Below are 25033 nucleotides of genomic sequence, written 5' to 3'. Positions count from 1 at the left end.
AAAATAATAACAGCTAGTGCAGTGGCTGCAACAGAAAAACACCTGCTGTTGTTTTGAACATCCATCGCCATGCTTCTTGGAATGCTATAACCAGAGGACAAGTTGCATAACATCACTCAGTGGAAACACAGTTATCTCATAATTGTGTTTTATCGACATTTCGAGAATACTGCTCAAGTTTTGTGCAAATCTTTAATGGAAACCCACCATCTGATGAGCTCTGTGAATGGCAATTTGTTTTATACCCATATATCTGTTACAGATATATCAGAAAGAGGGTCAAAGTTCAGGGCGCAATGGTATGAAGTAGTATATCCTGATTGTGTGCCTACTGCATGCAACAGGACATACTTAGTAAAGTCAGCTGCACTAAAAGTAAGAGCGTGAACAGACCCCGACGCACCTGTCTTCAATCTGTCCTCCCGGCACACCTGTTCAAGTCTTGTTTGCTCCACCCTAGTGTTCCCTACCTCACCCTTGTTGTCAGCCAATCCCTGTGTTTCCCTCCTTTTGCCAGTGTCCACCTACTCCAGCTGTGTCTTGTTCTTGTGATTAGTTTTCTTTGTATATATACCTCTGGCTTTCCTCTTGTCCTTGTCTGTGTTCATCCCTGTGTTCATTCCTTTCTCCATTTTCTGCCTGTTCTTTCATGCTCAGTTTTGGATTTCATCCTTGTTTCCAAATAAGTACTTTTGAATTACATCTCCCCGTATCATCAGTTTTGTTGTATGCTTCTTTGGAGGATTTTCACCAGAGCAAGCTCACTTTTTGTTGAAACCATCTTTCTGCCTACTGCTTTGCATTTAGGTCTTCATCTGAACTGAAACGCAACAATTACACTTTCAATCTTTTCTTGTGCTCTTTTTAGAGGCCTTTCACAAGTACCTAAACCTTTGAACCCTGAGAAATTTGGTGCAAAAAACAACAAAACACGATGAGCAACTAGGTAAGAATTTTTCCACAAATTGCAAGAAATAAGTAGACTTAGAAAGTTTTGGGTTTTTTTTTTAAATATATATTCAAAATTTTGTTACAGAATTATCCTAGTTTTCAAAGCACTCTTTTTTTTAAAGGATTTTCTTTTGGTTTTTTCCCTTTATTCAGAAAGGACAGGTTAAATGTGAAAGGAGGAGAGAAAGTTATTGACATGCAGCAAAGGGCTGCAGGTTGGAATTGAACCCATGGCTGCTGCGGTGAGGACACAGCCTCTGTACATACAGCAGCACTCTACCAGGTGAGCTACTGGGTGCCCCTATTTCCATGTAATTATCTTGTAATTTTTATTTTATTTATTTATTACAAATTTCTTTCTAATTTTTGGGTAATTGCTTTTTTGTTGCTAATTGCTTCCATTCCCATGTTTCTAATAATCAAACCAATTTGCTCTGGTTTTAAAGGTTTAAGTAAAGAATAGAAGGGAAATCCAAATTACATTACACTCCACCAGAATTTAGAGGGGAAAATTGTGTAGTTAGGCTTCATTTTACCCGATGAATTCATAAAATGGAAAGATTAAACTTCCATGTAGAAAGAGACTGACTCAACGATTATGGCGAACCACATAATTGAAATGTGTATCTCTTAGATGCAAAAACTTTTAGTCCTTCTCCCTCTTAATCTTTTCATGATGCTATCAGGTAATGTTAGATTTGAAATGTGAGCAGTCTTGAGCCGTAAGCTGTATGATCCCAGTAATGGTCTCCTTTTCTGAGGGGCTCAAGAAACTAAACAAAGAATTGGCTTTAACAGCCAGAGGAGGATAAATGTGGGGTAACAGCAGTTTAAAGCATTTAAGTTGTGTGTGGGCCTCCTGTCAATCACACTGACAATTTCCCAAAGCAGCATGGACTCAATGGCCAAGGACTTTAAAGATGTTGAAGTATTCCAAATATCTGCAATCACTACTAATGCAAACCAGGGGGAAGGGGTTCACAGCTAAATCTTGCAGGCCAAGAGGCTTTTCTTTTTGTTCCCTCACGTGTGGATAAAGGTACCGTTGGCTGAACAAAAGCAGCCAGACTTTCCTGGTTTTAAGGCTGATTACTGGGGCTAAGGCGGTTGGGGAACAGTAGCATTGCGATGGAGAAATCCTTCATTACCCACATGCTGCGGCAAGAATCCTTGAATTTGGTTTGGAGTGTGCAGCCCTCAGAGCTGGAAGCATCCAGTTCAGTCCTCCATTAAAAGTTCTCTATTTAAATTCCATTTATTATCTATATTATGTTCTGGAAAATGTACTCAAGCATGTTTTCAGTTTTAAAGCATGACCTCTAAAAAATTACTGATGGCTAGTTCAAACTATTTCACTCTAAAGTAAAAAGAGCAGCCAGATAAAAGCAGTGACATAAAAACGTCAACCCCTTGAAAACTGTATCGATATCACTTTCTCGTGCTGCATTCAGATGCCTCTCACAAGCTATATGACCCTTTGAAACCCTGAGTGAATTGTTTGATTTCTGTCAAAAGCATGGGGAAAAAAGCAATGACCAACTTGCAACTGGGCAAGAGATGCCCTGCAAACTGCAAGAAACTGGTAAAAGGTGACAAGGAAATTACCTAAAAGAATTGATTTAAAAAAGAGGTGAGGATTATTGGAAAATTATCCAAAAATAGGGAAAATGTCTTGAAAGCTATATTAATAAAAACACATTAACATTAATAAAATAATGTTACAGAAAGAAATACATTACATTAAATACATACATTTTTATCAGCATTTTTTTGAGTTCTTTTTTGTATTTGATTTTGTCTTCCCCTATTTTCTGCTTACTTTCACGTAATTTTCTTTCTTTCTTTCTTCCTGTCTTGTTGGGAACATAGGCTGTATATATATAATAATATGTTTATATACAGTCTGTGGTTCAGGAATTTTCCAAAGACATATAATACAATTTTAATTTTCTTTTTTTTTTCTTTTCTGTTTCATTTTTCATTTCTTGTTTATATTTATATATATATATATATATATATATATATATATATATATATATATATATATATATATATATATATATATAATTTGTTTATTTTTTTGCCCCCTCCCCTTCTATATTGATGAAATAGTTCAGTCCAGCTCCACACCTGGCGCTGATGGCACTCTTTAGCAGAGTGAAGAGTGAAGGCTAAAGTGAAAACTTCCCAAACAAAAGTCGGGCTCCCAGAAATGACAAAAAACAGGAGAGAGGAGGTAAAGGGTGACAGTATGTCACCCAGTTCTCCACAGGAAGGTGAGTCATTGTGACTTCTGTTTAGTTGGTGTTGAAATCTGCTACATTTGCAAGTTAATATATCAAATATAATATATATATATCATAATATATCAATATCGAAAACATCATTTAACAAAATTAATTGTTCTCAAAATAAGGCATTAATTGGTATTAGATTGCCTTAAATCAATCTTTCAAAAGTCTTTAAAATCATAAGACAGTGGGATAAGATTTTTTGTTTTGTTTTCTGGCATTGCATTGTAAAATCTCAAAATAAATGGTAATATTTATTTATTTATCTAATATTTTCTTTTTTTAACATCGGGCAGATCAGGATAGAGGAGCCAACATATATATTTATCACACCCAGTTAAATAAAAAATGTATTACATTTTTTAAGACAAACCAAATGTGTACTTTAATAACATATGTTCATTGTTTTCCTCATGTTCCACTCTAGAAAGTATTAAATTCTTTCAGCATTTAAAGTAGATAATCTAACCAACAAATTGTCAAAGTCAACATTTGGGCATTTCTTTTTCCTTTAGTTTTGGCAGTTGTGAAATTGGTCTTAAATTTTACTTTGAGTGGCAATAAAAGTCTTTAAAAGTCTTATATCTAACTCCCCTTAAGCTGTAGGGACCCTGTGAAAATGTTTTGTTTTTTTTCTTTCAAAATAAATTGAACGACTTCCCATAAATCCCCCCATCATCCATATGTTTATAAAACCTTTCCCATACAACTTCATATAAATAAATACAGTAGATCACTATTTTCTAGTGACAAAAATGAAATCAATTATTCCTAAAATGGTTCTGGTGGAATAAATCTCAAGAGTGCAGCAATTCAGATAAAATGTCACAGTTTATTAGAGCATAATTGTTCAATACATATGCTGAGAATAGGTTTAGTGCTGTATATATGCAAGGAGAGGAGTTAAAGGTGTGGTGCATTGTAAATTTTGCTCCTTTTTAATCTGTCATTTAATCAATACACACAAACTTGAAACTAGCTATTCATACTTAATCAATTGTCCTTGTCCCTGCCTGGTATCAGGTCCGAGCACAGATGCAGCCAAATTTATATATTGTTGGGAAGCAGAACATATATCTGTGTGTGTGTGTGTGTGTGTGTGTGTGTGTGTGTGTGTGTGTGTGTGTGTGTGTGTGTGTGTGTGTGTGTGTGTGTGTGTGTGTGTGTCATAGGTAAGTGTCAAATACATATGTAGTGAAGTAAAAACTACAATATTGCAAAGCTAGACTTATTTAAAGCTTTGAATGGGTCATTTGGGTTTTGGAGGTGTGGTTACCAGTATTGTACTGGTTACTTTGCACAGGATTCACATGGCCTGTGGTGGTGAGTGCCAGTGTGTTATCTTTTCATGGGGCCCAAAATTCGTGGCTGCACACCTGCATGTCACGTATACATAATATTATTGGATTATAATTACCGATGTAATGATTTAATGCTATTTATTAATATTAAATTAATTAAGCTCATTTTAATTACTTTATATACTGCTGGGTAGTTTAATCTATAATATCATATTTTTTTTTGGTGAATTTATATTTTGTATTTATAATCTGAATCTGTAGAGTAACTAAAGCTGTCACATAAATTTAGCAGAGTAAAAAGTGCAATGTTTATCTCTGAGATATGGTGGACTCGAAGTATAAAGTAGCATAAACTAAAAATAATCAGGTGAAGTCTAAGTACCTCAAAATTTTACAGTTTTGTCAGGCTAAGCACACATAGTGAAGCCAAAAATAGAACATTAAAAGAGTGCCACATCATTCCTTTATTTTTAGCACCATCTGCTGGAAACCTCCAACATTGCAGCTCCAGGTACACTGGGCATAAACAGATCACAAACTTGTATTTAACTGGATATTACAGCTGCACAGTGCACACTTCATGTTCTTTAAAGTTATTAAAAATCAATCCAGTGTGTATGCTTGACGATTTAATTGCTCTGTAATGCAATACAAGAAAAAATATCTGCATTCAAATAGTTCTATGAGTTTTTAATTCTATTTTTTTTTTTTTACAAAGATTACAAAGTAAACATATTACAAATATATAATATGGCTCTTATCACAATTCCACTTAGTGTGGCATTTTTTTAAAATATAGAATGACAAAATAACCAAAAATGTGTTTCAAAAAATGCTCTCAAATCCACTTGGTGCAGCATTTTAATAAAAGTACAGAATACAATAAATGAGTAAAATAATGACAATTCCATTTCAAAGTAGTGTTATAGCTAAACTTTAACTTTCCAAGTCACAACAAATGAAAACCAGTCACAATTCCGCTTATTACAGCATTATAGTAAAACTAGTTCACTAAAAATGAACAGAAAAAAAATTAAATTCCACCTTAAGTGGTGTATCAGTTTAATTTGAACAGGGAAAAAACAGTTTCTATTTATTGGAGTAACAGCATTACAGGATTGGGCAGGATGCATGTTCAAAATAACCGATCCCGATCATTTACAAAATATATCAATGAGGCCCGATATGGATCCTCCTGATCCAATCACGACATCCCTGAATTTGACAAAATAGTTAATTCCCCAAAGCACAGACAATAGCGCACAGATAATAGTGCACAGACAATCTTGCATCACTCTAAATGTTGCTGCTGTGGGTCAAAGGATGTAAAGGATGGTCCAGTGTATCCTTTGCTAAAGGAGATTACAGAGGAAGCACCGAAGCACCTTTTCAATAGTAGGAAAACTCAGGTACTTGTAGGTCATTTCACTCAATTAGGAACCTTCCTAACAAAAAGGATTATTCGACTGCATCGCTATTCCCCAAACCAGTCCACTGCTATTCTCCGTCCAACCACCAGATGGCCTTAGACACCTAACCTCTTCTCCCTATCACCTGACTGCCCCATGATCGACACACACCTGCATCCCATTCCCTCATCAGTCACTTTCCATATAAACCGTCCCAGTTTAATTTATTCCTTGCCACATGGTCAGAGTTTCCATGTGCTATATTCTATATTATGCACCATAATCTGCATTCTGTAATCTGAGTACTTGCCTGTTTTAAGACGGCAACAAGTTTCTTAAAGCTTTTGTATCTGTTTGGTGCCATTAAAACCTTGAACTGTTCCCATCTGCTCAGTTATCTGCATTTGGGTCCTACTGCCTCAAGCTCACCAGCCATGACATAAGGACCTTGGCCCAAAAATAAGTTTGTATCTTCTTGATGAAGCGAAGAAAACCAACCATTCAGCCAAATACAAATTTTGATGTCAGTTGTCAAGGCCTCTGAGGTTATCAGACATTACAACAACTACAGTGTAACAAAGTGATAGAAGCAGTTGATAGAAGTGTAGCTGTCATGTTCCCATGCTAGATAGGATTGGAGGAGAATATCACACATGATGTTTAGAGAAATAGATTCCTCTTTTATCTTAAAACTTTAGACAAAATATACTCCTACAGCTAAGAATGCCTGAAAGCACGAGAACATCACTGGAAATGTCCGACCTTCTTTGTTGGGACACAAATACTTAAAGATATGTATACTAAAGGCGGGACGATGTCATTATCTTAGATAGAAAAATTATAGACATGATTGTAGAGCCCCCTTATTCCCTCTGTTAGTGTTTGTCTTATTTTGATTCCAGCTTAAGTTATTGGGAAAAAAAGACTTAGTTGAGAGCAAATGTTTTATTGGATCACTGTCTGTAAAGCTGACTAACTCTAAAGAATTGAGCAACAGTGTCATCCTGTGGTTACTTGATGTAGTTGGACAAAGTACCCATGTATTGTGTGCCAAAAGTATGTAAAGCATGTAAAGATTATGGCTGGTCCCAATTATTTGGCTATTCTTTAGTTGGGAATATATTTAGTTTTCAATTTAGGCATTCGGATATTAATATTTCACTTTACTTTATTTTATTTTTTTGCAGTCGAAAAATGTCATTTCAGTGTTTTTGATACTACTGCTGCACCAGTCACACACTGTGACAAGAATGATCATTTTAACCACTGGTTATTTACGGTTAAATTTAATGCAACATTTAATTCTTTGTCTTCTGTATTATTATTATTATTATTATTATTATTATTATTATTATTATTATTATAAAATTAGTTGTGATAATAAATACAATGTAACACAGGTCTGCTATTGGAACTTTTTCACCATTGCATACTCACATAAAATGACTCACAATTCCAAAAACTTGATGCTCATGTCAACACTTAAGAGACTCCAGACTGCTAAACTCTAAGCACAGTTCCATCGTTTTCACACAAATAGAAATCTTGATCACATTCTTGTGAAACTCTAAGCACAAATGCATGCATCATTTAGCATACTTTTTTCACCTTGGAAACACTGGCCTTCAAAAATGGCATACCCTATTTAGCCACATCTCACATGTTCAAACTCAGTCGGCAAACAGTTTACTTACTGTGTGTTTTGGCAATACAGGTAACATTTGTGTTTTCTCAGAACAGACCATGTTTCAGTATCAGCTTTTATGTAAGGCTGGGTTGTTTTTTTAGTCCAATTGGTGCTAGGGCCGGATGATATGGCTTTAAAATATTATCATGAAATTTTAAGCCAATGTCATGATACATGATGTATGTTTGTCTTTAAAGTAATGTGAACTAGTATTATGAAAAATACTGAATTAAATGCAGTTACAATAAAGTTTAAAACTATAATTCACTTTAATAAAGAAAAGAAAACTATTGTCAAATAGTTAAGTTGAATACATTACTATCATAAACCATTTAATAAAATATGGTTTTAAGGAAGTTTTAATAAAATACAGTTATAAGGTTGCTAAATAAAGTATTTTTATAATGACATTATTAGAAGTATTCTTATAATTATAATTATAATGTTCACAATATAGTCATTTTATACATCTCATGTCGAACAAGCCGTAATACCTCAGCTATATATGAAATTTTGCCCACCCCAACTTGGAGCTGATAGAGTGCTCCAGGGATGACATTTTTCTGTAGCTCAGCTACTACTTTAGTTGTAAATCATTTATTACTCGCTCTTGAAAAAAAATTAATTAAAAAAAATAGAAAAAACACTGTGCTGCTCTATTTATAGATCTATCAAAAGCATTTGATACAGTCTATCATTCTCTTGTTTTACAAAGGTCATACAATATCACTTTAGAGACAAAGGGCTATAGTTGGTTTCAGAGCTATTTAAGAGATCTCAATGTGTGAAAACAGGTATTGTGCAGTCAGAATTTTTCCCCTATCACAAAAGATGTCCTGCAGGGATCTATTTTGGGCCCTGTTTTATTTTCTATTTAAATTATAACTTCAAATCACTATTAAGTAATTGTCTGGCTCATCTTTATGTGGATGACACCATTAATTACTGTATCACTGATTCTTTATAACAGGCCATAGAGAGATTTTTTAATTGATATTACATTGGTATTCAATGCAAATACATTGAAACTTGTACTGCGCCCTAGAGACAAAAACACTGATTATGACATACTCCATAAATCCACTGCAAATGGGTCTGCTGTTGAAAGTTACACAGTACAAATATCTTAGTATTTGGCTCGATGAGAAGTTGACGTTTAAGTACCACGTAGATAAACTTGTATCTAAGCTGCGGCAAAAAATTGGTTTCCTGAACAGGAACAAAACCAACTTCACAGTGAATAGTAAAAAATGGGTTATTGAAGCAACTCTTTTCTCTGTTTTAGACTATGGAAATTATTTAAAGAAATGCTGCCTCCTCTGTTCTCAAAGCATTAGAGTTTGTATTCCATGCTACCCTCAGGTTTATCAATGAAGATAGCTACAGCACTCATCACTGTGTCCTTTATAACAAGGTTGGAACGTCCTCCCCGCTGGAGAAACATAATTTTCATTGGCATTTGTTTGTATACAAGGCCATTATTGGAAATCTTCCACCTTGTATCTCCACACAGTCGAACTGGTCCTGTGGATCTTATCGTACTCGTTCAAGTGACTGGCTTGTACTTGAGATACCTAAAGTTAACACTGAACTTGGGAAGTCTACTTTTAACTTCTCTGCCACTAACACAAGGAACATCTTATAAACCACTCTGAAACTCTGTTCACTTGTATTCTTTCGTCAGATCACCAATAATTCTGTCACTGTCTGCAAGTGTCTTCTTTTCTTTTCTCTTTTCTTTTATAATCTCATTCATTTATTTTTGTTGTGTACTTTTATGTGTACTTTTTTATGTGATGATTTTTTCTTGACATGTAAATGACTGTAAATAACAGCTTGCTCTTTATGATCCATCAAGATTAAATGAAGATTTAATTGGGGTCCTATTTGCTCACGCTCACCAGCCATGACATAAGGAAATAAGAAAATTTTATAGACTTTTGGGTGGTTTGATCTATTACAGTGTGTCACAGATTTTAAGCTCTGTGGCTGCATGCAGTCAAACACTGCATCCCAGAAATCGGCAGTGCATTTCATATATTGTGTGGGAACTATGAGACTTTATCTGCTTTATTTGTATTTTTAAATTAGTAAGCAACCACAATGAAATAAGGACCTCTTAAATTAAGTTTTGTATTCTCTTTAGTTTTCGTTTCTATGCTGACCTGCTGTCTGTTTTGGAAGAATTTTACTATGAGGGCAGTGACCAAACTGGGGTGGAGATATAAAAGCCAGGTATGTTTAAGCTCTGTCTTTTTGCAGGTCTGCCCTGATCAGCTGCATCAACAATGCGGTACAACATCATTTGTGTGACTATCCTAATAATTCCAGCGCTTGTCAGATCAACATCAAAAGTTTCAGATGCAGCAACCACCTCTGTCAACTATAACAAGTATAGGTAAGTTTTCTGGTTTGGTATTGGTTTGAATCTCATGGCTAGCCATCAGTTAACTGTTAAGAACTGCTTCAACACAAAAAATGTTCAGGTTTAGCCAATATCAAGGTTACTTGTTGTTATAAAGCTTATATACATATAGAGCTTTTTCACTATTGCATATTCAGATAAAATGACTCACAATGCTAAAATCTTGAAGCTCATATCAACACTAATACTCCAGACTGCTAAACTCTAAGCACAGTTCCACTGTTTTTACACAAATGGAAATCTCAGTCACATTTTTATAAAACTCTAAACACAAATCACAAATCAAAAATCATTCAACACAGTTTTTTCTTCTTGAAAACACTGGCCTTCAAAAATGGCACATCCTATTTACCCATGTCTCCTCTGTTCAAACTCTGGTCATGGGCCACAGGTGACATTTATATGACTGTGTGTTTTACCAAACCAAGTGACATCTGTGTTTGCTCAGAACAGGCAATGTGTCACCATCAACTTTTATGTAAGGTATGACTCTGGGAAGCCAGATTGCGAGTTAAGTCCAATTGGAGCTCATAAGCCTCATTCCACTGCACAAAAAACACACTAACACTTGCTAAGATCTGGTTTTAAAATGCAATGCAAATGCATACAATTGGCATTCGCACCCAAGTCAAATGACAGCAATAGAAACATTTTTTTATCACCTTTGGCTCCGATCGGCATTGATGGGTATGCAATACTCGGGTGAGCATGGTCATTTCAGCTCCTTAACTGGCAAGATACAATGACACACCATCATTAATACCAGTCTTCTCCTAAGCAGTGCTAAAAAGTCCATCCAAATACATATGCATACACACACACACACACACACACACACAAATACAAAAGCTGAGAGAAAGGCAAACACGTGTCTTGCAATGGTGTTCACTGGCAGTGGGAATAAAGTAGATTACTTATATTTAGCAAGTTTAATTGTGTTAAATGTGTGTTTAATTGTGTGAAAAACCTGCGCGCACACACCAGTTTTGGTGTGAGAGGGGTAATAGAGTCATCCAGGGACGACGTTTTTATGTAGGCCAACAAAGAAGTTTGCGCCTGATTCCCTCATCAAAAAGCCTATGGGATTTTTCCACTGATTTTTGGAATATTGCAGAAAACAATTTATTATAACAACATTTATTATAGTTATATTCTCTGGTTAGCAAAATAATCTCCACAAAAGAACACCACTTTCATGATTTTTGAAGCCTTAATGCAATCCCAAGGAGTAAAACATTAATGTTAGGCTATAAACAAGCTACACTACTCCTGCGTAACATTATTTCAGGCTTCTGACCAAGAACTAGGGCTGGTTCTAATTATTCAGCTATTCAAATATATGTTAATTGGGTAGGTATTTGGTTTTCAATTTAGGCATTCAAATATTATCATTATTATTTATTTATTTATTTATTTATTTATTGCAGAGGACAAATGCCATTTCACTGTTTGTGATACTACTTCTGTGCCTGTCACACATAGAGTGACAGGAATAATTAATAATCATTTTACCCATGAAACGGGTGTGTTTAGGACCCAAATGCAGTACTCTGACACTCAGCAACGGTTGGTAATAAACTTTATTTAAACCAACGCAGATAACGTTCAATATGCACCGAGTCAATTGCGTGAAAAGTTCGTTCTTCAGACAGAGAGCCCAAGCACAGTCTCTGGGGTTCACACGAGTGTACTCCTCGGAGATGTCCGACCCAACCTCGTTGTCACCAGAAGGAGAATCGCCCCCCAGAGGAGCCATGGGTACCCCCTTGACGCCCCCAGAACCAGAAGCCCCGGAAACAGGCGGAGGGCGAGAGACAGAGTCGGGGGACCTCCGACATGAGACGACGCGGGAGGGCTGGTCAGGATGCAGGCGGTGAAACTCCTCCACCAGTTGCGCATCCAGAACCTGCCGGGCCGGCACCCATGACCGCTCCTCCGGACCGCACCCCTCCCAGGGAAACAGGGGGGGCTGGAAGCCGTAAGCGCACTGGAACGGGGAGAGTCTTCTGGCGGAGCGGATGTACTCAAGGTTCTTATGGTCCGTCCAGACGAGGAAGGGAACCTTAGTACCCTCCAACCAGTGTTGCCACTCTTCCAACGCCAGTTTTACTGCCAGCGGTTCCCGGTTACCAATGTCATAGTTCCTCTCAGCAGAAGACAGACATCGGGAGAAGAAGGCGCAGGGGTGCAGCTTCTCATCCTCAGCAGAACGTTGGGAGAGCACGGCCCCCACCCCCACATCCGAGGCGTCGACCTCCACCACGAACTGTCTGTCCGGATTGGGAATAAGGAGGATGGGAGCAGAGCTGAAGCATTTCTTAAGATGCTGGAATGCATCTTCAGCAGCCGAGGTCCAGCAGAACTGGATCTTGGAGGAGGTGAGGGCAGTGAGAGGAGCAGCCATGGTGCTGTAACCTCGAATGAATCGTCTGTAGAAGTTTGTAAACCCCAGGAAACGTTTCAATTGCTTGCGAGAGTCGGGTACAGGCCAGGAGGTCACAGTGGATACTTTGGTAGGGTCCATCTCCATGCGGTTGTGGCCGATGATGTAGCCCAGGAAGGTGACAGAAGGGGCGTGAAACTCACATTTCTCTGCCTTAACAAACAGAGAGTTCTCTAGGAGGCGCTGCAGGACCGTCTGGACATGATGAGCATGCTCTTGCTTAGAACGGGAGAAAATCAGGATATCGTCGAGATAGACGAATACATATTTGTTCAGCAGGTCTCTGAGAACGTCGTTAATGAGGGCTTGGAACACGGCTGGAGCATTGGTGAGCCCGAAAGGCATCACCAAATATTCATAATGTCCTGTGGGGGTGTTGAACACCGTCTTCCACTCATCCCCCTCTCTGATGCGGACCAGGTGATAAGCGTTGCGGAGGTCCAGTTTAGTAAAGATGGTGGAACCCTGCAACAGTTCGAAGGCCGAGGCGATGAGGGGGAGAGGGTAGCGGTTCTTGACCGTTATTTCATTCAAACCCCTATAGTCGATACAGGGTCTTAGTGAACCGTCTTTCTTGCCGATGAAGAAAAATTCGGCCCCAGCAGGCGACGAGGAGGGTCGAATGATACCGGTAGCCAAGGATTCATTGATGTAGGTATCCATGGCCTCCCTCTCAGGTGCAGACAGCGAGTAGAGACGACCCTTGGGAGGAGCAGACCCAGGCAGGAGATCGATGGCGCAGTCATATGGTCGATGAGGAGGCAGAGAGGTGGCTCTTGACTTGTTCAATACCTCCCGAAAATCGTGGTAATCAGAAGGCACCCCGGAGAGATCTGGAGAAGGGCAGGAGTTAGCAGACGGCGTAGGCCTGACCTTCTGTCGGAGGCAGATCTGCTGGCAGGAAGGACTCCATGCCAGAATCAAACCCGTGGACCAGTCTATGTGCGGGTTGTGGCGGCGAAGCCAGGGGTACCCGAGGATCAGGGGTAGGTTGGGAGACCTCAAGATGTGAAACCTGATGGTCTCGTGGTGTTCCCCTGACAGAAGCATGGAGATGGAGGTGGTCTGATGAGTGACCGTTCCCAGGAGATGTCCATCCAGGGCGCTGGCCGGCACACAACGAGGAAGAGGGACCTGCTCAATCCCCAGCTGACGGGCGAGTTCCTCGTCGATGAGGTTTACGTCGGCCCCTGAGTCTATGAAGGTAGCAAGGGTGTGAGATCCCTCTTTCAACAGGAGCTGGACGTGGAACAGAGGACGAGGGTTAGGGACAGAGTTCTGGGAACGGCTCAGCAGGATGCCCCTCTCTACTGCTGAGCCCTCCCTTTTACCGGGCACTTGGAGACAAAATGGCCGGCCTGGCCACAGTAAAGGCAGAGGTTTCCCCGTCGTCGTCTCTCACGTTCCTCAGAGGACAGCCTGGTACAACCCACCTGCACGGGCTCCGACACCCCTGGAACGGAGTCTGGTGGAAGACCGGGGATCACAGGAGAGCCATGCTGGCGAACGGGAATGCGATGAGCCCCTCCCTCTAGGCGCTGCTCCCGTCTCCTCGCCTGGATTCATCTGTCCAATCTCATTGTTATCTCAATGAGACCATCCAGAGAATGAGGTAGATCGAACGAAACCAGTTCATCTTTAATGTATGGAGGTAGCCCGTTGAGGAAGGCATCGCACTGGGCGACCGAATTCCATTCGCTCTGCCGAGCTCGGGTTCTGAAATCAATGGCAAAGTCAGCAACTGTCCGATCTCCCTGCCGTTGACTCAGCAGTCCCCCTGTGGCATCGGGACCCACAGGAACGGGCCCAAATACCTTGCACAGCTCCTCTGCAAATGCCTGAAAGGAAACACAGGCCGGCGTGCCTCTCTCCCACTCCGCCGTTCCCCACAGGCGTGCTCTACCCGTGAGGTGGTTGATGGCGAAGGCAACTCGGGCTCCCTCCGTGGCGAATGTGTGAGGCTGCAGGGCAAACAGGATCGAGCAGTTGGTAAGAAACAGATTGCAGCCCTCCAGATCCCTGGCATAGCGTTCTGGTGCCCCTACCCGCGGTTCAGATGCAGTGCTTGGGGAAGCCGTTGGAATAGGGGCAGGCGGAGCAGGACTCGGAGCAGGAATGGCGTGCTGTGTCAACGAGGCAGCCATATGTTGAACCTGATTGGCTAACAAGGTTAGCGCCCGTTCGAGAGCTGAAGCAGATTGACGAGCCTCCGCCACGTTGGAGGTGAGCTGAGCTTTGTGTTGCTGGAGCATTACCTCCACACGGGCTAAGAGGGACTGAAGAGCAGTGGAGTCTGCTGGGTCCATGACTGGCCAGATTGTACTGAAACGGGTGTGTTTAGGACCCAAATGCAGTACTCTGACACTCAGCAACGGTTGGTAATAAACTTTATTTAAACCAACGCAGATAACGTTCAATATGCACCGAGTCAGTTGTGTGAAAAGTTCGTTCTTCAGGTTCACACGAGGAGAAGAGACGAATCTTACAGCAACCGTAGTCGGTGAGCAGGAAGCCCCGTAGCTCGTCGAGCCGACAACACGTGGAGGAGTCGTTGTCGAGTGAGCAGAGGGATGGTCGGGGGCAGGCAGGAGTTCCGTCACCAGAAAAGCAGTCCACGAAGGCAGCAGTACCGACGAGGAGAAAGCAGGAGGATTGTCGAAGCCAGGAGACGTTACCAGATGAGCAGTCAGATTTCCGAGACACCGAAACAGAGCATGTGGTCGGGGACAGAAGGCAAGTAGGTACACTGGGAGGCAGGCGAGGAGAGCAGGTCGGGGACAGGCAGAGTCGGCTTCGGAAGGTCTGGCAGAAGAATGCTGGAAAGTCTCGTATAGTTCAGAAGAACAATCTGGCAGTGAGTGAGAGTGCTGGAGTGGCTTATATGCTGGGTTGATTGGTGATGAGCTGCAGCTGTGAGGTGAGCAGGCTGCAGAAGTGGGTGTGGTTTGCAGGTAGAGCGGAGCAGAGGGAGGGTAAGTGGAAAAGTACTGTCAGCGGGGGAGGAGGAGGAAAGGCAGGCACCATGACAACCCAATGATGTAAGCCCCGCCACAGCTTATCCAGAGTGGAGCTATTAGCTATTACAAACTGTGGTCCAATGTATATTCTCTTTTCCCCATTTTTTGTAGAGAACTTGGTGGCCATCTGAAAATCCAGCACAACGTCAGGAAACTCTAAAAGATGACTGAGCAAAGCAAGGTAATATATCATGTAAATGTACTTTACATTTTCAGGGCTGTAGAGATAAAGGAGACAAAACAGTAAAGGAGTGAGAACAATGCCAGAGTCAGTGAATGAACCTTCACAGTCATAAAGTTAAGATTATGCATTTCTACTCTCTACTGTTGAGTCCATTGTCAGTCTTCAGCAAACTGGTGGAGGCATGGATGATAAGATGAAGAAAAACTAGTTCAGTTATAACTCAGCAGAAGTGGAGTCTTTTTTACTGGTATTTTTTGGGTAATAAATCAATTAGTGTGCCATGTTTTCGTTGTTATTAATATGCCAAGTGATCCTATAAGTTTTTTTAAGGCCATTCCTGTGAAGCTTTGGCTTCATGTTTTGACTTATTGGGCCTCACGCAATACTGTTCTTGTTGTAATTGTCTAGCTCAATGCAAATCCCTCAAGACTTAAACTGACTGAGAATTTGTGTGTGTGTTGTGCCAGGTGTTTAATGATCCCATCCATGGGCATGTGGAGTTACACCCACTTCTTGTCAAAATCATTGACACACCTCAGTTCCAGAGACTACGAAACATCAAGCAGCTTGGAGCGGCCTACTATGTTTACCCTGGAGCATCCCACAACCGCTTTGAACACTCGATCGGGCATGTCAGCGTATTATTAGACCGATACAGTTTTGTGTCCTAAGGAATCACAATCCATATTAAGCAAAGACTGGTTAACAGTAAAGCACCTTATGAAATCAATAAACCAAAGTAAACACATTACATACCTTAGTATAGGTATAATAACAGCTTATGTTTCAATCGTTGCTGCAGAATACTCTTGCAATAATTTTATGATTAACTTTTTTGTTGTTGTGTGCTCTGTGTCGGGGTACAGGGTGGCGCACTTAGCAGGAGAACTTCTAAAAACTCTGAGGATGAGGCAGCCAGAGCTCGACATCACTGACGAAGACGTCCTTTGTGTACAGATTGCTGGACTTTGCCATGACCTGGGTGAATGATGTACACCTTTTCACTATAACATGTCATTTTAAATGGTTATTGATGGGTGTGATTATGACTGAAAATGAAAGTGAAACTATCCACAAAATGTCAAATAAAAGCTGGTGCTGATCAAATGGCAGACACTGAAGACAGAAAAAAACAAAAGTTCACATGGAAATGTACAATGTATGTTTGTCTTCTTCCCAAAACTATTTCTTTCGGTGTTGTGTTACTGCCTAAAACTCATCAGTTCCTGCAGGCTGTTCAGGTTAAAAACCTATATAACAGGAGAGGTGAAAAAGTGTGCCCTTTTATCTAGTTTCTTGGAAGGCAATTTTAGTGTCCTAGTGTCTGGAGGAAAGCATACATAGTTATTCACTGTGACTTCTTCACTCATGCACAACCAATAAAATAGACAACCAATAGTTGAGCACAAAAGATCTACTCACAAACACTCTGAGAGTACTCTCTGAGCACTCCTAAGTTAGCCTAAAGATTTCTAGCTACGAGTCCTAACTTAGAAGTGATTAAGGTAAATTCTTAGAGCAACTCTGAGCTAGGAAGGGACAGAAACTTTACTCTTAGTGAAGAGGTGTGGTTGATCCTGTTGCCAGGTATAATGCATTCTTTCACAGATGTGACCGATTACCACAGATGCTCCTTTTTGTCAGCCTAAAAAGTTGTGGACAGGCACTGGACATAAGCTGAACTGTGACACAGAAAGCACCATTTGTTTAATCACACTGCAAACTCAGTATTTTATTTCTTCTACATCTTTGTCTTTGTACCATTTTCACCAAGTTCTCCTCCCTCCTCCTTAGCGTTTTGCACCTTAGGAGATCTCTTAAGGACTAAGACACTTTGTGAATAACTTTGATCTTTACCAGGACCAAGTCTTAACTTGATGGAGAAATCCTGAAGAACATCATAACTCTAAGAATTTTTGTAAGTTTTGTAAATACGGCCCCTGGGACTTTAATCAATAAAAGTAACTTTGGGTCAGCACAAATGGGTGTAGTACAAATTTGGCATTTTGTTGAAGTCTGGGCTACATGTGGATGGAAAATTTGCTGTTTAGTTTGTTTTTTAAGACTCATACAGCAGAGACAAAACAGCATAAAAACATGGAGGCATCCACATTTACATCCACACCAAACAAACAAAATAGGCCTGTTTAGCTATCCTCGATCTACGGGTGTATTACTTCACAGTTTACCTCAGTTTTCTTTGCACACAATCATGATTTCGCCTACATTTGTCTTTATCTATTTCTCCTTATCTAGGACATGGCCCCTTTTCCCATCTGTATGATGGAATTTTCATCCCCAAAGCACGTCCAGGTTATATTTGGAAGGTAAGAAACTGTTATTTTGTTGTTAAAAAAGGAAAAAGAACAACACCAAACAGGGAAACACCAACACTTGCATCATCACTCACTCCGACAATGGTGTAATTTCATTACTCACTATTTTGTATTTTGCAGCACGAGAAGGCCTCTCTGGACATGCTTGACCACCTGGTGGATTGTAATAATCTGAGGGAGGAGATGGTAGGCCGAAACCTGGATCTGGACTTCATCAAAAAATTGATTGAAGGACAAGACACGAATGCTGCTCAAGGCGAGAAGGTACCAAAAGTGTGCTTTGGCCTGTATTGTCTCCACACAAGCTCACTGGCTGTCCACCATGCTTTTGTCCATTTATGTCCCGTTGTATGTTTCTTTTTACTATGCGTGCCTCAGGAATTGCTCCTCGGGGATATATAGAGTTGTTTGCAATGACTGAAAGGTGCAGAACGACAGTCCAACCCATTTGAATTGTTTGAAATTATTCACTATCATCATTGCTGCAGCAGTCAATGTCTATTGCTACTAATGTGCTGTCGTCTCTGCAGTCCTTCCTCTATCAAATTGTGGCTAACAAACAAAACGGCATCGATGTGGACAAGTTTGATTACTTTGCTAGGTGAGGCTTGTTTAATATTTACTGAAGAGCAATTCATTTTTCAATGTCAAGTAACCACTTATTTTGTATTATTTCCTCAGAACAATTACATTATTCCCCTGATTATTAAAAAAATAAATAAATAAATGACGTATTAGCGGGGGTGCTTTGATTTGTGTAACATGAAAGTCCATTTCTTTACACATTTCTTCACTCTGGCTCCTCTTAGGGACTGCCACCACCTGGGCATGCAGAGCAACTTTGACTATCATCGCTTCATTAAGTTTGCCAGGGTGTGTGAGGTGGATGGGCAGAAGCACATCTGCATGAGAGACAAGGTGCTGACTTTGTTAATTCTCCTTTTTTGATGAAATTTTAAAACAGTAATCGGTTTAGATGATGAGTTCTGACTTAATTACACATAATTCCTTTAACAGGAGGTGGCCAATCAGTACAACTTGTTCTACACAAGATACTGTCTCCACAGAAGAGCGTACCAGCACAAAGTGAACAAAATCATAGAAACGATGTAAATAACGCCTCTTTGCCTAAAGTTGCTTTTATAAAAATCAATCTCTTTTATGATATGCATAAAGTGATCATATGTTGTGTATGATTATCTAGGATCGCAGAGGCCTTTTTAAAAGCAGACGGGCACATCCAGTTTGAAGGCTCAGGAGGGAAGATGTTCACTCTGTCCACGGCCATAGATGACATGGAGGCCTACACCAAGCTGACAGGTAGATACCACTCAGTGCTGTGAGCTTGTGTTTTAACAGTCAGACACATGGAGGAGTGGGACACGAGACACGAGTCTGTGCCATGTTTAACAACGCTACATATATATTCTATATATGTTACATATATATATATATATATATATATATATATATATCAACCACAAATCCTTTAAGTATGCCATTTGGATGTTCAGTTATAATACTAACTAAGCATGCTAGTTTACCACTATACATAAACTAGTACAAACACATGTAAGAGTATGGCAACTTTAGACAGTTGCATTCCTGACCCATGAGTGAGACAAAGATCATCTTTACGGGCTCTCATTCACGCTGCTCTAAAGGGTCCAGTGAGCCTCACTATTATCCATAGGGAACATATCAAAACAAAGAAACAGCATTGTTCTTGATTTGAGGTGTAGGGCTAATAAATCTTTAAATATTTAAATATAAGTCAAATAGGTAGATCATAAAATAACCCTGTTTGGCTGCTTAGTTTGGGCATACTCAGATGAGCAAGACCAAGACTTGATTTTAGCCTTATTGTTAGTCTTTTCAGAGAGTGCTGTTTTAATTGTAACATCACTAACAAAATCAACAACAACAAAAATGTTTTCAGGAAAACAACCAACCAGCATATTTAGTGAACCTATCGCTCTCTGGGGTAACAAGTTTGGCTGAGGTTGTTAGAGTGTAAAATACTTGTGAACCTCATCAAGTCCAATAAAGAGGAGGGCGGAGCTTAATACATTACCCAAAACTTTGACACTGTAACAAGAAGAACCTTACTGAAGTTTCATCGTGTTTTTTTTTTATGAAAAAATTAATGAAGTTTACATCATTTATCAAATTTGTTACTTAGTTTGGTCGGTTAAGCCTGTCAGTTTACAGTGTCAGTAATTTGTGAAAAACTATGACTGATCGAGCTCTAACTCACCTGTCTTCTACTCTGTTTATCCTAGATTGTGTGTTTGAACAAATACTCAACTCCTCATCGAAAGAGCTGGCTGAGGCGAGGGAGATCCTACACAAGATCATCACTCGAAAGCACTACAGGTTTCTGGGTGAAATAAAGCCCAAATCAAGCCTACCTAAGGTGTGTAATAATGTCTTTGTGTGCCTGTGGAGCATTACACCTCTATTTAACATCTCATCTATTTATCTGCTGCAATGAAACAATGAATATTTTGTTAATACAAAGCTGACTGTTGTGCTCCTTTTGTGGCTGATGCATATTACTTGTTTCTATTGTGTTTTAATTTAAATAGCCTCTGTCTGCATTGTTTCTGGATTTACATGGAATACAACAAATTCCTACCAGTCACAATTCCTAGAAATTCAATTTAGAGGATGTGATAGCAGTGTGAGCAAAATCCCAGAATCAAATGTCATTTAGACTATATTTAGCTGACAAAACGGTAAAAAAAAATCCTTCACTTTTTTGTGGGCAAACAACAAAACTGTGCATCACAGTTAACATCTAAGGTGGCAAGATGGCAATATCTGTGCTGTATCAACAGCTGTATTGTGACCACAGAAAAAGTTTGGGATGATAGAAAATTTTCCTCTTAGCGTTTCTGCCATACAACCCCTGCCTGTCACTGCGCCTACAGAGACAGTTGGTTGCTCTGTCAAGTGCGACCTCCTGAAACCTTTCTGGCTAGCTGTGACGACCCACGTAAACACAGCCAATTAAGTTGCTGTCATTTACATATTTTTGTTACTGTTGTCAATGGAAGAAGTATTTTGTTGTGAATAGTCACGGTTTATATATGCTACACACCTGTGGCTCAGGAGGTTGAGCAGGGTTGGTGGTTTGATGCAAGTGTGTGAATAGTAAAAGTGCTCTGTCAGCGCATGTTAACATGTAATGTACTAGGGGTGAGATTTCCGGTCACTGCATGATTCGATTCAATTACAGTTCAGAGGATAACGGTTCATTTATACAATGATTATTGATGCATCATGATGCTCGATGGATCCAGACTTTTGTATTTCTCTATACCTCCAACTTCTCTTCTTTTCTACCCCCTCCATAAGGAGAAGATTGACATTTTGAAAAAGGAATTGGCTGAAGCTCTCTCTGAGGGAGACGAGCTAAAACCACAGGACTTTGAAGTTTCTGTAAGTTTTTAGTCTTATCACTTTTACTTCTCTTTTCTTTAAATCTTGAGTTTTGTGGTTTATCATTTAATTTGTCAGATGTTGCCTGTCTACATTTATGTAATTTACTTGTGAATATTAAGACAGGCTTACCCCTCTCTTACCCCTCTCTTCTAGGTCGTTACTTTGGACTATGGAAGCAAAGATAAGGACCCAATCAGAAATGTGTACTTCTACAGAAAGACAAACGTTACCAAAGCATTCAAAATCCCCAGAGACCAGGTCGGAACTAACAATGACAACAAAAAATTACATCAGCTGTTTGTTCCTTGCGTGTATTTCTTCATAATGCAGCCCCTGGTGTGTCATTACGCTTCATTTCATGCTGCTGTTATTCTTGTCAGGTGTCCCAGCTACTCCCAGAGCGCTTTTCTGAGCAGCTGATCAGGGTTCACTGCAAGAAGACTGATGAAAACATACTGAGGGTCGCTACTAAGCGCCTGCGCCAGTGGTGCAAAAGGAAGGGCTTTCCATTATTTTAGGTAATATTTAGATCTAGGCTGTTAAATATAGTATAGTTGCATAGTTATAGTTTATAAATGCATCTCTCACTAGCTACACTCTGCACTGCCCTTGTTAATACTGATGCACCTCTGTTTGTCTTTGCATGCAGTATGGAAACACAGAAACTCCTGAGGACACCCCTGGGGAAAATAACTAAAGCTTTAAAACATGGAGATCATATCCGGAAAAAGAAAGAAAAAACTTTCTGATACTCATAGGATCAAAATGATTTTACATTATTTTTTTAAAAATGTGACATAAGATGAGTATGTTAAAGGGATAGTTTGGGAATTTATATGGTGAGGTTGTATGGGGCACTTTTCTATAGTAAGTTTATTACCTACGATAGATGTTTGTCGGCACGCCCCCAGTTTAGAGAAGCAGGATGGAGTCTGACATGCAAGCTAAGCAGTGTAGTGCTGTGGATGGAGGTCAGCAACAAAATGTATTGTAGTATTGTGAAAAAAAAATCCCACCTAAAAAAATTGAGAGTATTTTCAGCATGTTACCTTTCTGTCAGAAAGCCCATTACAGCAGGGAAGCCCTTAACACCTTCTATTTCCCCATCTGTGCTCTCATCAAAGCCACCAAACTCCATTGACAAAAACAGTCATTTTAACTTACTAAACACAGGAGTTGTAAGATGACCGCTACTTTGATCAGTTAGTTAGTTGGTGTGACTTTGATTTATCTTAACTAACCACTTTAAATGGTAAAGTCACACAATAACACAAACATAATAAACGTGCGAGGCAGCACTAGATCAGCAGCTCCTGTGTTCACCGATATTAAATCACTGCTTTCCTCAGTGGAGTCTGGCAACCGACATCTGCTTTATGTAATACACTGTCTGTTGATAAGTACCCCATATAACCCCACTTCAAAAGATATGAATGAGCACAGTGTTGTACTTGACACCATTTTTATCTCAAACCTAATGATTTAAGAGTACAAGGATGCATAATTGCAAAGCCTTCAAGCCTATACTCATGTTCTAATTTTATATAAATATCTTTGTTTAAGTTTGATCCTTTTCAAATCAGCCTCATTTTAGACTCCCTTCTCTATCTGCAGCTGCATCACATTTTAAACAGAATCATTGTTTTACTACCATTTTGATACCAAAAGCCTGCCATTATGTAATTCCATTGTAAACAACCATGGTTACTTAAAATGTCTTTGTCTGAAACTAAATATGTATACATCATATTTTAGAGCTTTTTTTTTAACTTTTAACTTTTTTAACTCTTTTGGTATTTTCTGTGTATTCCTCCTGATCAGGGTAAGCTGTAAAGCACTACTAACATGCGCGGAGTTAAAGTGATTAATTTGTGTATTAAGGATTTCAAATGTTTAAAGGAGTTTGGTTTTGATGTTAATCATGTGGATTAATGTGGTAATCTAAGTAGAAGTTATTTTGACTTTGAGTGATGTTTGATTAGAGGTTGTTTTTAATGGTGTGGTTTCATTTTGAACATTTTGTGGTATGTATATTTAATCACCAACTGCATTTATTGTCACTTATTCATTTTAATTATTCATTTGTTTTTAAAAATTGGTGGGTTTTTTTTTTTATCCCGTTTTGTTTTGAATAATTTTACCTTTTGAATCTGACTCTTGGGAATGCTTTGTATTCAGTCTATCATTGTGAAATAAGAGAATTATGGTTATATATTATGATTACATTAAAAGCAACTTTCTCTGAATGCACTCATAATGTCTAGCTCAACTTGCTTTCTTTGATGTAACCATTTGTATAAATATAGTTGAGACAAAACTGGGTATCATGTTTTGCAAAGTGTGAAAATGTTTTCATATCCATACATATATATATAATGGGTCTGTAAAGGGAAACCAACCAAAGGTTATTAGAGCCTTTCAACTGTATTCCTAAGGAGATGGGTTGATAAAAGATTGTACTGTTCTATTTGAAATAAAACTTTTTTTCTCTTTGTTGCATGTCCATGCCTAGTTATGTATTTTATGAAGTCAACCAGTAGTACATAAAGGACCTTTACTAGCTGCAACAATTCATGATTTATTCATATTTATCATCTAATTATTTACTAGAACCTTCTGATATTATTCTGAGATTAGTATTTATACACTGTGGTACTTTGTGCTTGAGGGGACTGTTGTTTGTTTATCAGGGGAGGGGGCTGACTTGGGTGTAACTTTTTGTTTTTATCTTAACCCTTCCCCAAAGATGGAAAAATTATGCCTTGAATGCCCCTTGTGACTGAGGAAAATGCTTGACCCACCATTATTTTTGGCAAAGCTTTAAATAATGAAATATCACAATTTTATTTTTTATGGAAGCATTCATTGCACATGTGTTCATGGACTGTCTGAAATGTCTGTTTTCACAGTTTCTGGCTATGATGAATGGTGTAATTCTTGCGATTTTTAAAGAAAGTCTGCCTTTTAAATCCACCATAAGGTTTCACATGGTTTTTGAAATAGGGTATTTAAAAATAAAAAACACACAAATTATAACAATTTAAAGGTGTGCCTCCCCCAAGACAAATAAAAACAACAATCCCTCTTCTGTGCTTGATTTTTTTTTAAAGATTCCTCTCCTGTTTTGCACCATAATAAAACACAAACAGTTTCTTAGTAAAAAGGCCAAAGTAGCTATTTGTTCCATCAGAGTTTTACTTCTATACATTGAAAACTGCAATGCTTTAACAGGCTACCACATCCCATTCATTTAATGTGCCCTTAATGAATGAATAACGAATACATGTTAAGTCTAAAACTTATAGGTCGGGTTACTTATCTTAAGTGTGACATCAGATATTCATTCCGGTCGCTTCCTGTCCACATGCGTTTAAAATGACCTATCCATACTTTAAAAGCAATATGCGGATGGAAAAAGGACTTTTCAAAAACACCGGCACTTGATTTCGCACATCGCTGTCACTGAGGGTAATCCGGGGTTTAGGCGTCAACTCTCTGGACTCATTCGCTCTGCTATATTTGGCTCCACCCTCCGGGTGTCA

At 39.3% G+C, this 25033-nt stretch overlaps 1 protein-coding gene across 3 annotated transcripts; it reads left to right on the top strand.

The window, feature by feature from the left end:
• The first annotated feature begins 591 nt into the window (after positions 1–591).
• On the top strand, positions 592–23990 carry LOC121947511 (deoxynucleoside triphosphate triphosphohydrolase SAMHD1-like). 3 transcript variants are annotated; one of them, XM_088082096.1, is made up of 18 exons: positions 618–686; positions 869–946; positions 1105–1234; positions 9902–10037; positions 15636–15705; positions 16176–16336; positions 16575–16690; positions 17965–18035; positions 18165–18308; positions 18575–18645; positions 18854–18962; positions 19062–19153; positions 19249–19364; positions 20327–20460; positions 21405–21488; positions 21645–21749; positions 21872–22009; positions 22141–23990. In XM_088082096.1, the coding sequence occupies exons 5-17, from the start codon at positions 15688–15690 to the stop codon at positions 22007–22009; spliced, it is 1359 nt and encodes a 452-aa protein (XP_087938222.1). In that variant the 5' UTR covers positions 618–686; positions 869–946; positions 1105–1234; positions 9902–10037; positions 15636–15687; the 3' UTR covers positions 22141–23990. The 3 variants fall into 3 exon arrangements, with proteins under 3 accessions (XP_087938221.1, XP_087938222.1, XP_087938223.1); XM_088082095.1 differs by having other exon boundaries at positions 592–946; XM_088082097.1 differs by lacking the exons at positions 618–686; positions 869–946; positions 1105–1234 and adding an exon at positions 3104–3227.
• Positions 23991–25033: the final 1043 nt, after the last annotated feature.

This window comes from Plectropomus leopardus, chromosome 9 (genome assembly GCF_026936395.1).
Source record: "Plectropomus leopardus strain MGB_pleo_1.0 chromosome 9, ASM2693639v1, whole genome shotgun sequence".
Lineage (NCBI taxonomy): Eukaryota > Metazoa > Chordata > Actinopteri > Perciformes > Serranidae > Plectropomus > Plectropomus leopardus.
The sequence above is the reverse complement of the archived record's forward strand: the minus strand, read 5'-3'. Positions and strand labels throughout refer to the sequence as shown.

What these genes read in the sequence shown, in the direction of transcription:
- LOC121947511 (XM_088082095.1), top strand. An exon ending in AAGTTTGATTACTTTGCTAG is followed by an intron (nt 18,646 to 18,853) that starts GTGAGGCTTGTT and finishes GGCTCCTCTTAG; the next exon opens with GGACTGCCACCACCTGGGCA. An exon ending in ACATCTGCATGAGAGACAAG is followed by an intron (nt 18,963 to 19,061) that starts GTGCTGACTTTG and finishes TTCCTTTAACAG; the next exon opens with GAGGTGGCCAATCAGTACAA.